The following is a 17452-nucleotide window of genomic DNA, read 5'->3' on the forward strand; positions in this document are numbered from 1 at the left end:
AGAAAAGACACTCTGAAAGAAGATAATTATCCTTTATTTTAAACTCCTTATAGTAGAAAAAACAATAGATTGTAAAGTGAGTTGTTACTATAAATCATCCCCACTTAGGGATGAACTCTTTGTCACCATCAATAATAAAAGGACTAAATTCCTTTCTATCACAGAACATTTTTGTATATAATTAAGTGAAACTGACATATTGGAAAACAGCTTAGAAGGCAAGAAGCCAACCCCAGGCTTGCTGTCACAAAATAATGCCACAATTCATCTTTAACCATCTTCTTCCCTTGCAGTTTTCCCAGCTGGCATTCTGCAGCCCCCCTTCTTCAGTGCCCAGCAGTCTAATTCATTGAACTACGGTGGCATCGGCATGGTCATTGGTCATGAAATCACCCATGGCTTTGATGACAATGGTAAAGTCTAGTGACACTTTCCTTGACTGAGATATATCCAAATAAAGTTGATTGAGTTATAATTTAACAGTACAAAAACTCACTCATCAGTGTATCATAGGCCTAACAATCACCATACATTTAATATTCTTTTTAAATCAGAAATTTCTAATAGTGAATTAAACAAATATTCACATTGAGGAAAAATTGTAGTATTTGTTACACCAATGATAACACTTGTTCTTATTTCATAATTGTTCATGTCTTATCTCCTTAGACTTTTAAAGAGCAGGTCCATGTCTTAAAAGCAGGTGTGAAATCAAAAAGCAAGGTGCCCAGAGGGCACTTTAAGTGTTTGTACCAGGACTTCTGCCTGCTTTTGGCTTTCTTATACCTATTATTGTATAAGAGGTTATAAAAACAGTTAGACATTTAAATGTTTATATGGTAACTGAAATAACAAATAAATTTAGAGTCTCAGTGAAATATAAGACTAGAAGTAAACATATGAGGAGGTAAAGAAGTAAAGATATGACAAAGATTAGCTTGCAAGTGGAAAGAAAATAAGAAGAGAATCAGAGAGAAAATGATTAAGTCTACACCCAACTTTCTAGAGACAGAGAAAGAAAGGGAGACAGGAAAGCTACAGTTTAAAAAAGAGCTTACTATGTGTCAGTTGACCCAATTAAGCAACACAATAATCTCCACAAGTAGGTCCTAACACTATTTCCATTCTCAAAAGAGGAAAAATGGAGGCACATACTTTTATGTTTGCTCAAAGTGCCAGAGCTAGGAACTGGTGGAACCAGGAGGTGAGTTCAGGTAGTTTGTTTTCTTACATTTACTTAGCATTTTCTTACATCACAGATAACTATTTAAAAGATGATACAATTTAGTGTCAAAACATTTGACTTACATAATTCCTGCTGCAGCTCAAAAAGGGATCAGTATAATTTCAGGTTAGCAGAAATGCTCCAGGAAGAAAGGCAACTTTTCTTTACTTTTGAAATAAAGGGAAACAGCTCAACTATCTCATGAGTGATAGAGATATGAATAAATACCAGAATAAAAATATTAATGTTCCTATAGTCTCAAAACATCAAACTAAACAGACTTGGTTCTTGTGAAAACCATCCATCAGAAACAAGGCATGAGGCTAATCCTGATTTCTTTGGTAGCCTTAACTGAGAAGTCAGGAGCTTAGTGGGTAGAATATCTGAATTAATACTAGTGCATATCAGCAAAGAAGGCCTGGCAGTCAACTATGGATGGGAACAGGTAGCAGTTTCCTTATCACCTGTCCAAAGTTCTCTCACTGTGGTATTTCAGTCCTTGCCCTTGAATTACAGATAGTTTATTGTAATACTTCATGTAACGAGCTCCCATTTTACATATATATATATGTTATATAGTATGTATATATTATATAATATATATATTTTACAGGCAGAAATTTTAACAAGGATGGAGATCTCGTTGACTGGTGGACTCAACAGTCTGCAAATAACTTTAAAGACCAATCCCAATGCATGGTGTACCAGTATGGAAACTTCTCCTGGGACCTAGCAGGAGGACAGCACGTATGTCATTTGTATTCTCTTGACAAGTTTTGAATATGTTCAATACTGAGGTAATTACTGATGTTTTCTTAACAATCCAAATACAGTTAAGGATCTTTAAGCATCTTTTTTTTAATAGCTCAATGGAATTAATACCCTGGGAGAAAATATTGCTGATAATGGAGGTATTGGTCAAGCATACAGAGTGAGTAATACTATTTTCTTCCTACCTCATTGATTGTAATATATATTTGTCATATTCAAGTATTCGTTTAAAGCCTTTTGCCAAAGAAGCATATATGTAAATGATAAATGATAAATGGAAAATATACAAGTTGATGGGGGTTGTAAATATGCTAACTGAAAGAGGCAATACAGATTGAGCTGAATGCCAGTCTATTATAAGCTTCTAAGAATCTTGGAAGGAGAATATAAAACATAGATTGTTATAGCAACAGGAATGAGGAGATATGCAGGTTCCACACAGGGTACAACATTTTTCAAGAAATGATCACTGAAATAATTTTTTAAGAAAAAATATCCCATAAAAAGAATTGTTGCAGTCATTGATCAGTGTACTCAACAAGACCTATAGTTTCACATCAGGTGAACCATATTAACATAAACAACAGGCATGATATTAACTAAAGTTCCAGTTACAATGACAGAGTGAGGGACTGAGTGATTTAATTCCAGCATGTAGCTTTGTAGTATTCCAAACTCTTATGCCCAGAAGAGTATATCAAAAATAAGCTGGAGCTTTCTTTGGGGTCATCTTACTTGATACTCATCTCACAGAGATCTCTTGCCTTTTTGCCAGATTTCTGTTATTATACAAACCACTGTTTCAGATATTTTGCCCATTGCTTGGTTGTTTCAGTGGGCAGGATAAATCCAGTTCTTTTAACTCCATTTTACCTGGAAGTTGAAGGCACTGGCACTCTAAATAATCTCAAGGTAGTTCTAATATACAGTCAGATGGAGAATCGCTGCTGTAACAATCCAGCCAAAATTTGGGTTGATGGTACTTCCAATGAGAGCCTCACCTTGAACAAGTACACAATTTTAATAATGGATCAAACTATAATTGTGCAAATATTTTATTGTATTTTCTACAAATGCATGAAATATTGGGCAGTGCCTTATCCCCTGCTAGATTATGAGCTTCCTAAGAAGGAGCAGGCTCAAGTCTTCTCCACATCACCACTAGAAGAAACATCAATATCTTTGTATAGTAGAGATTTAATATATCTATGTCAGTGGCAAGCAGGAAGAAATGAAATATGCTTTCTGCTAATTTATCATCTTCTTTTCTATTAAATTGGAAGTAACACAGCTCAAAAGGTTTGTTATCAATTCCTTTCTTATATACATTTAATAAAGGAAAACTACATTTTTGGTAGTCTCCATAAATCCTTAAAAATCAAGAACTTCAGACATTCAAATAACCTAAATTCCTCTTCCTAATGTAACTGGGATTCAGGCTATTTTCCCTATCTTCATGGGGCTGAAATAATTGCTCATCCTTATTAAAATCGTAAGATACTAAGTCTCAGAGATCTTAAGAGATTTCCTTGACTTTTGGCAAGAATTAAACAGTCTAACTTGAATCTATTTTACTAAGAGTAAGTAACTAAGAGTTACAATCAGTAGTAACTAAGCTAAATATAGCAACGACATACTCCCTTAGCATCCTTTCCACTAACTAACTGGACTCACTTACCCATAGAACAACACTTAGATAAGTTTTTCATCACTTATTTAAGTCATTCATTCATTCACCTGTCATTTACTGAACATCTGACTTGTGTGAAGCTCTTATTATCTGGTAATCAGTATCCTGTTCTTTTCAGAGCATTTGTAAGTAAATTCTAGTTTGCTTTCTAATCTATGAAATAGTTGTATGTTGCAATGCCTAAATATATTACTATGATTCTGATATAAAGGTTAATTACTTGGTTACTTGATATTTTGCATAGATTTATATGTAAACTTGGAAATTATAAACCTCACATTTCCATTTCATTAACTTTTCTAGGCCTATCAAAATTATGTCAAAAAAAATGGTGAAGAAAAATTACTTCCTGGACTTAACCTAAATCACAAACAACTGTTCTTCTTGAACTTCGCCCAGGTATTGTATCTTTCTTGACTGATAGGTACGAAAATTGTTTTGAGTTGTAATTTCATAGTCAGTTAGATATTGCATGCTGAGTTTTCTTGTTTTAATCAATTGTGGCAGAGCCTTTGACTTCCATTTCTGTGTAACAGATTGTCATATCACATTAATTATAATTATGTTCCTGGTTGCCTGTCATTGAACATTATTTAAAGAGCAAATGGTTGAGGAAGGCAGAGTTCCAATTTTGTTTTTGCAATAGGAAGCCTGCTTTTCCCTTATCCTACCCCAACAAATAATCCTAAATTGAACACTGCTTTCCTTTTTCTATTCTAATCCCTAGGTGTGGTGTGGGACCTACAGGCCAGAGTATGCTGTCAACTCCATTAAGACAGATGTGCACAGTCCAGGCAATTTCAGGTGCGTGAGTGTGAGCAGCAGTCAGGGTGCTCCAGTATTGGCTCCATCACTTTCTTACTTGGAATTTGGCCTTTTCCAACTCTGATTCTATAAAATTTGCATTTTTTGTTTTTGTTTCTGAAGCTCACAGATAGGATCAATAGAACATATCAAGGTGAATATCATGTTTACACAAGCAGAGCTCTTGGCTGCTATTATCTTCAGGATATACATGACAGGCTAAATACTTGATGGAGCCCAACAAAGATGTTGCCTCAAAATGGCAGCTCTATTTAAAGTTGGCACAAACTAGAGGTTGTCCAACATGGTATAATATTATCCCCAAAACTCCAGGAGAGAGTAGCTTGAAGCATAGGTCATAGAAGAGCCCAACAAGAATGCTAGAGAAAGGTCAGATAAAACCAAACTTTAAAATCTAACCCTTGAAAGTTGATTATAGAACTCATGAATCCAGAAGGGGGTAGGGGCAAAAACAAAACGGGGAGGGAGTACAGTGGACTGTGGCAGTGGACTTCGGATGCTTTGGTGGAGAGTAACTACGGTAATAACACATGAAGGAGGGATCCTCTATTCCCAAAATATAAACAATGATGTAAACCAACAACCTTTAATAAGTTAAATAAATTAATAAGTAAGTAGAATGCTGGAGACAGATATTCTACAAAGTAGAAAAGTGAGCTAGAAGATATCTAAAGCCCTTCCTAAATCATAAAATCTCAGAGAACACTGGCTTGAGAGTCACTCTGACCTAAGTTTGAATGAGAGATCCTAGCTCCTGGTGCACCCTTTTTAGGACTGAGCTTTTAATTCCTAGCGCTTCCCCGGCTACAAAACTTTTAATTACTGATTTGCTGATCAACAATACCTCACAGGCAAAATAGTCTGAAAAACAAATTATACATTTTGTTGACTGGTAGGAAAACATAATTTGAGAACAAAAGAGAACTAATGGGCTGAATTTTAAAAGGCCTGCCCAGATCATTGACTCGTGGAGAAAAACCACACTCCGTTATGAAATAATAAAATAGTGCCTTTAAAAATGAAAGATTTTATTCAGTTTTTTTCCACAATCATTATGGTCATCTTTATCATTTAGTAGTTGCCTTAACCATTCTTTCAAAATTCATTCTCTTAACAACTGTTTACTATATGTCTCTAAGGTGTATAATTCAAGCTAAATTTAGTCTTGTTAGATATCCAAATTAGCTACATTTGGGGTAAGGAGCAACAAAAGTCACTGGGTCAGTTCTCATTATGGTTTATCTAAGTACATTTTAGTTTTAATGTTTAAAAGTTGTCTTTTTCCGTACTGAAGACTTCAGAAGTTAAGACATGAAAACATAAATCTGAGGGTAACAGACACGCTAACACAAATCACCATAACAATCTATTTTGTCAAAGCTTCACCCTGCACATCTTCCTGAACAAAAGCATGTCTCCATTGAAAACTAGGTGAATTTCAGTATAATTTTAATACCTGGCACATATGATGTCTTTGAAGAATGAAAGGTTGCGAAGTAATTAATTTTTTGATAGCTAAAATTTGTCTCTTGTGTATTAATATTTTTATCTTAACCACTGCATTAAAATTTCTCTGTTTAAAATACATTTCCTACCTTCCTGCCTTAATAGCACAGTATCCTGAACAAAATCTACACTAGGTTTTTTTATGACAAACTATTGTTGTGACAATTAGATACGCTGTTTATTAGTTTAGTGAAAATCGTCAAAGTTATAGTGTGTGAGGCTATTTATTTCTGCACTACAGAACCACCAGTGATGATGCTTCTTGACTTTTCATTTTGTTTAATATTAGGCATTTTCTCTCTTTCTTTACTTTTCTTTCCTGGTACTTCATTACCTGCCTGTAACTGTCCCATTCCTGCATTCATATTAGCTCATAAAATATATCCTTACACTTATATGGTACAAAAGTAAACAAGCTTTAAGTAAAAAAACCCTGGTGTTCCACACATGTCTCTGTACTCTGTAGTAGACAAACTGTTACTTAACCTCTGTGTCTCAATTTCTTGATCTATAAAATGAGGATTAAATTATCATCAAAGTTGCTAAAAGGATTAATGTTAAGTATATGAAACCCCTATTCCATATATGTTTGAAAATTAGTACTAGGATTATCTTTAGGTTAGAGAGATGAACAGAACATGAATTCGAGCGAACAGAGTGTATGGATCTTGCAATATTCCATATTAGTAGACAGTGTAGGGCTTATTTTTGCTCCTTTGTTATGTCAGCATAGTTCAGAATACCAGTAACTCTTCCCTGGTAAAGTGATATTAGGTACGTAGGTAACTTTTTCCTTTCTCTAATTTTAAACTGCACTTAATATTTTGTTAATACATAAAATTATAACTTTCATTTTCTTTGTTCTGACCCAAAAAGATGCCTCTGTTTTTCATTCATAATAAGAGAAGTATGTGTTATTGTTGTTGTTTTAAAAGGGTAAATGGAATGCCAACCTTTTGTCAAGGAAATTATTATTTTCTCTGGAGGTAAAGGGATTTCCTTGGCAAAAGGTTGAGGTTACATTTAGTTTTGGAAACAGACTGCTTCCTGTCTGTACAAAGTAAAACATTTTTTCAAAGAAACTTAAAAACGAATAGACAGTGAGTTGCTATTACAAATTTGCATAATGGTTTATGTAGAAACATTTGTATAAATTTATGTTTAAAAAACTACAGCATAAAAATAAGTGGCAAATGTTATGTGATATTAAGCTGAATTTAGAAAAGCATTGTTAGGTTTAAGCTTTTTCTTCTTTCTAACTTATGTACATAAAGTCTCATGTACTTTAAAGTAAAACTTTGAAAATTTGAGTATCAAAATTAAGAACATTTCCTCTTGGTATTCTAGAATTTGAAACTACAATTTGAATGACTTCTTTTGAAATCTAATTAGCCATATACAGTGTCTTTATGGAATGGTTGTTATAATATTTTCTATATAATCTATATAGGTGCTTCTAAAGTTATTCAGATGTAATATTTCTATATAATATATAAGAATTTGATAATATTTTAAAGCAAGCTCCCAATAGATAAAATGATACCAGTGTGCATGCATAGTTACTGTGATAATTTAATGCTTAGTTTACTTGATATAATCTTCCATTCAGATTATAATTATAATCTTCCAGTCTGAATAAAAGGGCACTTTACAAAACTAATACCAATAATAATGCAAGAAATATTTTCCACACTTAACTTCAATTACTTTTGGATGAATATTCTTTCTGTGTTTTGGGTAGGCATTTTCAAATAATTTGGTTATTTTGTCCCTTATTACTCCATGATCTAGTGTGTATAGGCTAAGCACTCTTTGAAATACTGATGTTACCTCCATTTACCTTAAATATTAGCATTGGTTTCTTATATTCTGTAAATGTCAGTGTGGATTTGTGTGAGCCTGGTAGAATTCCTGTTGGCAGTTGTTAATCTTTAGCCCATACCTACAAATCTATTCAGGCTTTTATTTCTTTGTGACTGTATAGTGAAACTTAGGCTGATCAGCATAACTTTAAAAGAGTCATGAGCATTAGTTAATGATAAAAATTGATTCATTTATTCAAAAATGAAACTAGTTAACCTTACTAGATTAGTGATTCATTTATAAGAGATAACAAAAATTTATCAGGAGACCAATAATTGCAAAAGGCTCATTCAGTTATTCAAACATCCAATAAATTGCATGCAGCAGCAGGCAGATATGTTACAGCATATAAAGGCTATTCTTGGCCACATGGTGTTCAACACCTTCTCTTTGGCATTTTTTTTTATTTTTTTTATTAGATAATAAATTTTATTGTTATATTCCCCATACAATTGCAGCCCCCCCATTCTGACCCCAATCCCTCCCCTCCCACCCCCGCCCCCCCTAAAAGTGTCTTTGGCATTTTTTAATACACATGATTGTTTGTCAAGGGAATAAATAGTGGTAATACAATAAACTTTCATATAATGAGATAAAAATTTCAAGTAAGTCACTTTTAGAAGTAATAAAAGTCTCGTTATTCTCTTGTTATTGTGAACACAAACTACCTAGTTTTCATATAACATGAAGTTTGTGTAAGTATTCTATGTGATATTAATGAACTATGATCCTGCTCTTAGAGAAGATTCATTTTTATTAATAATATATCCACTTTTTGAAATAGATTATTTCTATCATCTATTCAAAGATTTGACATGATAAGCCACCAAACACTAATTAGAGACCTAGGAAAATAAGTGAAGCCCTATTAAGTTGTTGACCTAATTATCCAGAATCAAATTATCTAAGTGCAGGCTTTGGGTGGAAGAGATGGGTGAGATGAGGAGCTAAGTGCATCTTAGGTTGGATGTTGCTCTGCTGCTGACTCTCGGTGTGGTGTTTGTGAAGACTTTTTTGTACTGAGTTTTTTTTTAACTTCTTTAATGTTTTTATAACAAATGTAGAATTAAGTCATGGGTTTGAACATTTATATTGAAGCACTTTTCCCATATGATTATATCTGTTCACAAATCTTTGAACAAATGTTAATAAAACAAAAACAAAAAGAGCAACTCTTCCGTTCAAAGATTCAAATGCTCTCCCTGCCCATCCAGGAGCTCAGGCCTCAGTTTGAGGATCAGCCAGGCTGCTTTGATGACTGTGTCAACCAGTGTAGAAAATATTCTGAATAGGGGAGGTTTTTGGATTAGATGAATCATAGCTCCTCCCTGGCTCAGTGTCAGAGCCTTCAATCTAAAAGACTAAAGACCAATATCAATCCCTGATGAGTAAATGTTTTTATTCGTTTGTGTGTGTGTGTGTGTGTGTGTGTGTGTGTGTGTGGTCACCTTGACCATGTATCAAGTGAATGTGTTCTTACACTTTCAGATATAAGTAATGACACATTATTATTATTATTATTATAGCAAAATTAATTCAAGCTCTAAATGCCTACCTTAAGCCAGAAGATGAGAAATTTAATTCAGTACTTTTCAGTGTGTCTCTTTTAAAAGTTATATGAGAACACAGAGGCATTACACGGGCCCAGAAATTAGGAACTTGCATCCATCTGCAGCCTGCATGGTCAGCTGACATCCTTACAGTGGCAAGTGCTCCAGCTGAAGTCAAGGGACTCCATTTCCTCCCAGTGGACTTTGTCAAAGGGCTCAGGAATGACTCTTCTTAATGTTTAGGCTCCTGATAGCTGCCTGACATCCTATCAGAGGCACAGAGGCCTTGCTCAGAGTAAACACCTGTCCCTGTCATTCACACAACCTGCCATTACTGGGCCCTTCTTAACTCGGGCAGTCCAGTCTTCTCAAGTGAACTAACATGCAAATTCCCAAGCTTTAGCCCCCACCTCACCTCCACACCCCATTCCCAGACTGGGAAGATTCCTTTAATCTTTAAGACTTCTCTACATATCCGAAAAACATACTGCAAAAAACTGCAGCCTCATTGAAGGACAGGGCAGTTGTGGTGGAGAGGAGTGAGAGATGTCACTGGTGACACATTAGGAAATCAGACTTTAAGAAATTCGATAAGGATCTTTCTTTCCCAGAATGTGGGGCTAGAGAAAGGAAATTTCTTTCTCTACTAGTTGTTCCATGGTAGCAAGTAAACAGTAAAAACATGAGAAAGCTTTTTCTTGCACTATTACTCCCATATATGTCAGTACTGTGGCAGGCAACAGGCACATTCATCCCATTTGCAAGGTGTCCTGCAGTATGCAAAGCACGGTGCTGGGCTCTGGGGTGCAGCCAGGAGCAGTGTATACAGAGCAATTACAATGTAGGGAGAATGATAGGAAGTAAAAGAGAACAAATCATTGCACATTGTAATAAGTGCTGGGATAGGGCCAGACAAACCGGGAGAAACTAATCTGGTCATTATTTTGAGAATACCTAGAAGGAGGTATGTTGAAGCAGAGGTGTGAAGGCAGAGAAGGAATTGGCCATTTAGAAACTGGGAAGTTACTTTCCAGACAGTAGGATCGGTAGGAGCAGCAAGCCCTGAAGACGAAAGGGCTTGCGCGGTCTGAAGTATGGCAAGTAGATCAGTGCAGTTTGGCGCTCATGAGAAACAGGAAGAGGCTCAAACCATGAGGCGTCGGGGAGCTAGTGTGGAGCCACCAGGATTTCAGAGATCATGGAGTCAAGTCTGAGTTTCCTTCAACCCCCTGAGAGGTTATAAGTAAGAGGATTATGGGATTTGATTTAAGTTTAAAAGCTCACACTGACTACTGAGTGGCAAGAGGTTTGGAAGGTAGAGAGGGTGTCATGTCCGGAGAGCTCCTGGGCCTCCTCCACTGCAGTCAGCTTGTCTCTCAGCCCCTCCCTCCCATCCAAGGTGGGTGGGTGGGTGGGGTGGCCCCAGGGGGCAAAGAAGGGAAGGCACTGTTTCGGGATTGACGGGAAAAACCTCTGCATCGCTGACCTGACCTGTCTCTCCCCTCAGATGCTGCTTGGTGCCGATAGTGGGTGGACAGTGTTGTTTTTGCCCATTGGGGTCAGAGATAAGAAGAAATTGGCATTTTGCCCTGAATAACTGCCCTTTCCAGTTATTCAGACTGAGTCTAATAGCTGATATCTATGGAGTTCTTTTGGGAAAAAAATAATTTGTTATCTTCCCTATTAAGTCAAATCAACAAATATCTATTTAAAGTCTATTTTTTAAGTTATCGTGTGAGCCCTTCCAAGACAGAGTGAAAAATCAGGATTTTATTCTTTGACCAAACTCTTCCTATAATAACTGCAGTTCCAAATTTGAAACACATGTAGTTGGTAAATTAACTCCCCATGACAATCTTAAGAGGTAAGTACTATTATTCTATGCATTTTACAGAAAACAGGCACAGAGAGGCTAAGGAAATACCACTCATAACCAGGACGCAAACCACAGAGTCTGTCTTTAAAATCCGTGCTCTTCACTCCTGTGCTTTGTTACCTTGCCATTAAAAACTCTGTTAATGGTGGGAATAGACTCATTCCACCCAGTTCTTTATTTCCTTTTATTTTTTTAAGTTATTTTTCTCTATTTATTTTAAATTATTTTATATATTTTTACATCATTTTTCATTTTTGTGCAATGTATGCATTTTCATCTTGGTTATAGTCCCCGTGAAATTCCCACCCATGACCTGTCACCATGGTCTCGGTCCCTTGTGTTCTTCCCACCCTTGTTTTCATCCTTCTACCTTCTTCCCTCCCCCCGCCAATGCCCCAGTGTGTCTCTGATTTATAGTTGCCTGTTGATTTTGATTTTTACTTTATTATAGTTTTTTTTTTTCCCCCTGATCCCTTATTTGGATCCTCTCCATTCCTGCTATAAGTGAGACCTTTGTTTCCTTTAAGTTGCAAATTGCAAATTCACTCAATGGGCCTAAGTTGGAAACTCATTAGAGCCCCCTTAAGGTTTGGACTTGAGTGCTAAATGCTGACTGACGGTGACTCTTTTGGTTTGTGTCACAGGATTATTGGGACTTTACAGAACTCCCTTGAGTTTTCAGAAGCCTTTCACTGCCGCAAGAACTCATACATGAATCCAGAAAAGAAATGCCGAGTCTGGTGATGTTCAGAAGTGGTGCTGCTCTCAACTCGACTTGCCAACACCACAGATTTGAGGAGCACTATCTGAGAGAAGGGGGGCCTTTGTGGTCATTGTCACTACTTTGGGTGGTTCAGAGATAAGAATATCATAGTAAGAAAGAATCTCTGAAAAGATGTGGACAAAGGAGGGAGTCGAATGTCTATCAAATCACTCACTTCTCACTGTGTAAATAATGCTCCATCTCTAAAGATAATATCACTATTCATTTGTTTCTCATGATCTGCCTATTTGATGTTGTCTCTTGAAAACTGTTGACCAATTGAGGTAGGCCAGGATTTCTAACCAAAGGGAAAAAGGAGGGGTTGAAGAATACAGTTGGTACCAAAAAGACAGGGTGACATAATAGTTAGAAACACTTTGCCTAAGTACTTAGTTTTACTTTTTTTTTTTTTTTTTTTGCAACATTTATGCGCCTTCAAAACTCTTCCAAAGATTTCTTATACATACTGGGGCCTTGGAACTTAGGTAGTTTTAAAATCATTTTGGCAATCATCGGTTATTCATTCTGAGATCACTTTATTTTAAGCACTCTTAGGGCTAAAATGAATGTCTAAAACTGTTTCTTGTTGTACCTGCTTTGACTGATATTGAAATTCTTAAGGCTCCCTGCAATTTTTTAAGCAATTTCTTGTTCTCTCTCTCTCTCTCAAAATTTGGTCTTTTTAAAAAATTTGTAGTAATGTATAAATAACAATTTTTATATTTAATGAACTACATTTATGACTAAGTAATTGTTATTCTAGGTAATCATTGAATACTGAAGTTTCAGACTGAGATAAATAGTTATGAACTAAGATCTGTAAAGTGATGTACAGATGAAGATTTAAGATTTTTTTAAACTTATAAATCATATTGATGAAAAGCTTGAAGCACAAACTTTGGATTAAACATTGCTATCGGACGGTTGTCTAAAGCTACATAAGACGTATGGTTTACAAGCAGAATTTTCAGAATTAAATCCATCCTTGACGGTGGCTGTGATCACAGGGCAACACTGCATCTATGTAGCTCTGCATCTCCTTATCTTTCCAAGTTTGTCATCTGATGGAAATATTTTGATAATAAATTGAAATTGTGAGTCCATTATTCACTAAGCCTGTTTTGCCAGTGTCTAGCTTTGGAAAGAGCATTTCTGAAAAGAAATGGGCATTTCAGTGCCTCCAGGGACCTGCTTCTGAAATGCTAACTCACATCGAGTTCTGAGAGGGACTCTCAGGGGTCTGATGGGAATTCATCTTTTGAGGTTTTTTTGGTTTTCTCCTTTCCTGTCTTATTGGCTAGTTCAGTTCAATTTACTAGTTGATTACTATTTTACAAAAGAGATGCACCTCCCGAGCCATTGTTTTTCCTAACAAAACATAAAAGTGAGGGAATTTCTATCCAGAAAAGGAGTGCTAGTTTTCGGTCACTTGAAAGGAGATGCCATTGTTTACCTTTTAAAAAAAAAGTTATTGAAATATAACATATACAAAAACTGCACAAAGCATAAGGGTACAGTTCAGTGGACTTTTTCCAAACGATCCCAGCCCTGTCATGGCACCTGGAAGAAACAGAACTTTCTGAGTGCCATGGAGCCCTGTCTCCCTACCTTCGCTACACTCCTCCAAGCATAGCCACTATCCTGACTTCTAGGATCATAGATTAGTTTTGCAGGTTTTTCTCTTTTATGTAAATAGAATCAATCAGTATGTATTTGGCATTGCATTTGTGGGATTCATCTACATTGTTCCCTTTGATTGCAGCTTCCTCATCCTTATTGCTGACTAATATTCTATTGTGCGGCTAGATCACAACTCATCATTCCATTATTGATGGGCACCTGAGAAGCTTTCCACTTGGGACTGTCATAAGTAGTGCAGTTTCTGAACATGTTCGCATATTATCATCTTTTTTTTACTTGGGGTTTTTATGGACTCCTTTCTACAATTCCTTCAAAAATTATTATAAATATTTAAAATGTAGATTCAACCTGAATATCCTTATCTTCCCTCCTTTTTATCACTACCACCATTTTCCTGGGTAATTCAAATTATACTCACTATAAACTTGCTTAAAATAAATATATTTCTAAGTAATATGATTAGATGGAACAATAGGAATGCCCACCTCTAAACAGCACAACTATCTATATTAATTTCCATCCTGTCAGAGCACCTGAACTACCCAGAAATGAGGAGTGACTACTACAGATTATAAAAAGGCACTAGACTTCCAATACTAGCTCTTTAAATATCAGGCTTTTATCTCTATGGAAGGAACTTGAGTGAAATTATCCAGTGGGGTGTGGGGTAAATTTCTGCAGTTTCTGGATCTCCTGTCTCTAGAAATAGATTTTCTGGAGCTGAGGGTGAGACCAAAGTCAGAAAGCACACACTCCCCTTACCTGATACAGGAAGATATTACTAATTGTACATCACACTGCTGTTGAGTTGGATGGGGCCTATGGCCTTGCCTAAGACTCACAGTTATTTGGAGTTGTTCCCTCAGGTGAAGATCTACATGTAGTTTCTACATGTAGTCTCACACATAACTCCAGTTCCAGCATGGCAGAATCCTATTCAAGGAAAGAGATTAGAAGCTGATACACTAAGGATTGGGAGCCAGTTTAACTCAGGGATGATGAGAGGGAAAAGTTCTAGCAGCCTTCATGATGAATCCTAGATTTAAGGTGGAAAAAATGCTGTCTTGGGAGGAGTCCTTTCTTAGTCTAGTCATATTTCGCCACTCATGACAAGGAAAGCTCAGGCATTTGACATATTCTCTTGGGTCTCTGCTTTTTCCATCTAAAATCAAAGAGAATTGGATTCTATTGCCAATTTCCAGTAAGAAGAGAATGTGTCTACTGCTGCCTTGCTCTTTGCTTGTCCCTAGTTAAGAATCATTGGATAAGGTAATCTCAATCTCCCATGTAAATGTCTGAGTCCAGTTAGAGCACATTATAATCCAATGAACAAGAATCAAAGTTTAATTGAGTTTGGATCTGTGCTGCTGTTACAATCTTCTCAAATGCTTTTATCATTCCTGTTGCCACAGAGGGAGTTTTCCAAGTAGAAGCTGTTATTGATAGAAATAAAACTCCACCCTTTCGAAGATAGGAAATTTTTTTTATCAGATTCCGCTCTCAAAAATAGAAAATAAAAACAAACATTTTTTCATACTATTGCTTTACTATATTCCCTATACTTTACTCCTGGTCACCTTTGTTCCATCCTCCCCCACCCACATGGAAAACCCCACAACATTTATGTCTTAGAAAATGTTAAGGCAAAATGGAACTTTTATCTCCATGATATTATACTTCCTGCTGGTCTCAAATTGAGTTGTTTGAAAATGAATGATAAAAATCATGTTATCAATATTTTCTTGTCTTCATCATCCCATCCAAACAAGTTTTCTGATCTCACTTGTTTTCAGAAGTTAAGTAAAAATGGGGCCTCACTGGTGGCGCAACGGGTTGCACACAGCACTGTGAAGATGTCCACAGCCTCTGCAGCATGGGTTCGATCCCCTGCCGGCCAGGGAGATGCCTACATGGCATGGCAGACCCCTCCTGTCGCGCCCACTGCTCCCCTCAGCAGTGCTTTCGGTCCTTCTGCCTATTCTGCTCCATGCTCTGTCTCTGGTGAATCCTCTCACCCTCCCCCACCTCTGGCCTGTATCCCAGCTCTTGATCAATAAATAAATCTTTAAAAAAAAAAAAGTTAAGTAAAAAGGCTGCCAAATGCAATAGAGTCACAATTATAATAAGGTGACCTAGGCAAGAGTCAAAAGTCTCCTCGTGCCCCATCTCTGGGCTGAGGTTCTTGACTTCTGGTCAATAGGTGGAAAAGGAAACACAGGGGACTGGGTTCAAAGTGACTCATATTTATTACATTTCAATCTTTTCTTTAACAATATTTTCTCAATTTCACTCCTTTATAGCTTGCATGTCCAATGAGAATCATGACTAACATTTTCACCCTCAAAGCCCCGCTACTGTGCTTCCATTTTGTTGTTTGATAAAACAGAACATCTAGATTGTACGAGAGAAAACTGGCAGATAAATGAGCATTGACTCTTGCCAGAAATAACGAGGAGCTCTCAACTTGGATTTGAGTAAAAGGACAGTGTAGCCGTTGTGTCTAATCTTTATATTTCTAGATTTCCTTTCTACACAGAAACAATTTTTTTCAAGTATCGGGCATATTAATATCTGATTCCACTCTGATAAATGAATTTGCTGTCATCTATGATTTGAGCATGTCAAATTAAACTACATCATAAACGTTTACGATGACAAAAAATGGGGTCAAGAACCTGGATTATTGATTGCCTTGGTGTAAATCCTTCAACACACTTTCTATCAATGCCTTATATTCTCTGAAATATAGCATTTATGTCTTGCATGCTAAGATGTTCATGGCAGCTTTATAATATCAAATAAATGACCAAAAATGTGAAATAGAATTCCCCTCCATTTAGCATGTTAATAGATCTAAGAAGCTATATAGTTTGGTACCTTTGACCACTCAGATTCCAGGAATTTGGTGCAGAGGACTTAACAATAGTTGAATCGCAGATTTACCAGGTGGCTTTGACTCACTGCTGGATATGGGGCAGGGGAATAGAGGTGGAGACTTCACTGACTGGGCTGGAGGTGGTTCTTTGAGAACAAAGCATGTATTCTTAAGCATTTATGTGTAGGGGGGTGTAGGGTAAGTGAAAAATTATCAGGTATTTCCACTCTCCTGCCATTAGCATTAATGATGGATCCCTGGGGCCCTATACGCACGCCTAATGGTGGACACCTGGAGTAGGGTTTGGGCATGCATAGGTGGGCACACCTGGGCTGAGAGACTGGGCTTATAGGGGCAGCATTACAGGAACACCAGCTGAAGAATAGGAGAATGAGAAGAACAAGAGCAACAGAACGAGAGGAGATCAAGCAAACAGAACGAGAAGAGAGCAGAACCAGCAGATAAGCAGAGACCACGAGAGAATGCCAGAGAGACCAGAAAAAGTGAAGATTCCCCAGGGGCTGGGAGGCCTGCCAGCCTCCCAACCCCCTACCCCCTTCCTTGTAAAAAAACTAAATAATAGCCTGAAAAGCCACTGAAGGCTCCAGGACTCTCCTTTACCCATCTGCCAGAATCATAAAGATCCTGCTCTGTGCCCTTCCTGGTGCTACAGGGGGCTTGCTGAAAGATTGACTACCCCCTCTTCCAGCTGGCCTCCCCACTCCCACTCCCATATAAAACTCTCTCCCAGCTGGTCTCCCTACCTCTGTTCCCCATATAAAACCCTCCCACAGCTGGTTTCCCCACACCCAATCTCACATAAAACCCTAACATTTGCCAAACTCTGACCAAGGTTAAGGTTACAGC

The 17452-nt window shown here is 37.0% G+C and overlaps 1 protein-coding gene across 1 annotated transcript in view; it reads left to right on the top strand.

The window, feature by feature from the left end:
* MME (membrane metalloendopeptidase) overlaps positions 1 to 12121 on the top strand; it is a gene marked incomplete at its 5' end in the record, with an annotated part of 91520 nt that extends 79399 nt beyond the window's left edge. Inside the window, 6 exons of the mRNA XM_084231244.1 lie at positions 294 to 413; positions 1839 to 1972; positions 2091 to 2156; positions 3990 to 4085; positions 4414 to 4490; positions 11951 to 12121. Of these exons, the coding sequence (XP_084087370.1) occupies positions 294 to 413; positions 1839 to 1972; positions 2091 to 2156; positions 3990 to 4085; positions 4414 to 4490; positions 11951 to 12050 (593 nt within the window). The 3' untranslated portion in view covers positions 12051 to 12121. The remainder of the gene's footprint in view (positions 1 to 293; positions 414 to 1838; positions 1973 to 2090; positions 2157 to 3989; positions 4086 to 4413; positions 4491 to 11950) is intronic.
* Positions 12122 to 17452: the final 5331 nt, after the last annotated feature.

Source organism: Talpa europaea (assembly GCF_964194135.1).
Source record: "Talpa europaea genome assembly, chromosome: 4".
Classification (NCBI taxonomy): domain Eukaryota; kingdom Metazoa; phylum Chordata; class Mammalia; order Eulipotyphla; family Talpidae; genus Talpa; species Talpa europaea.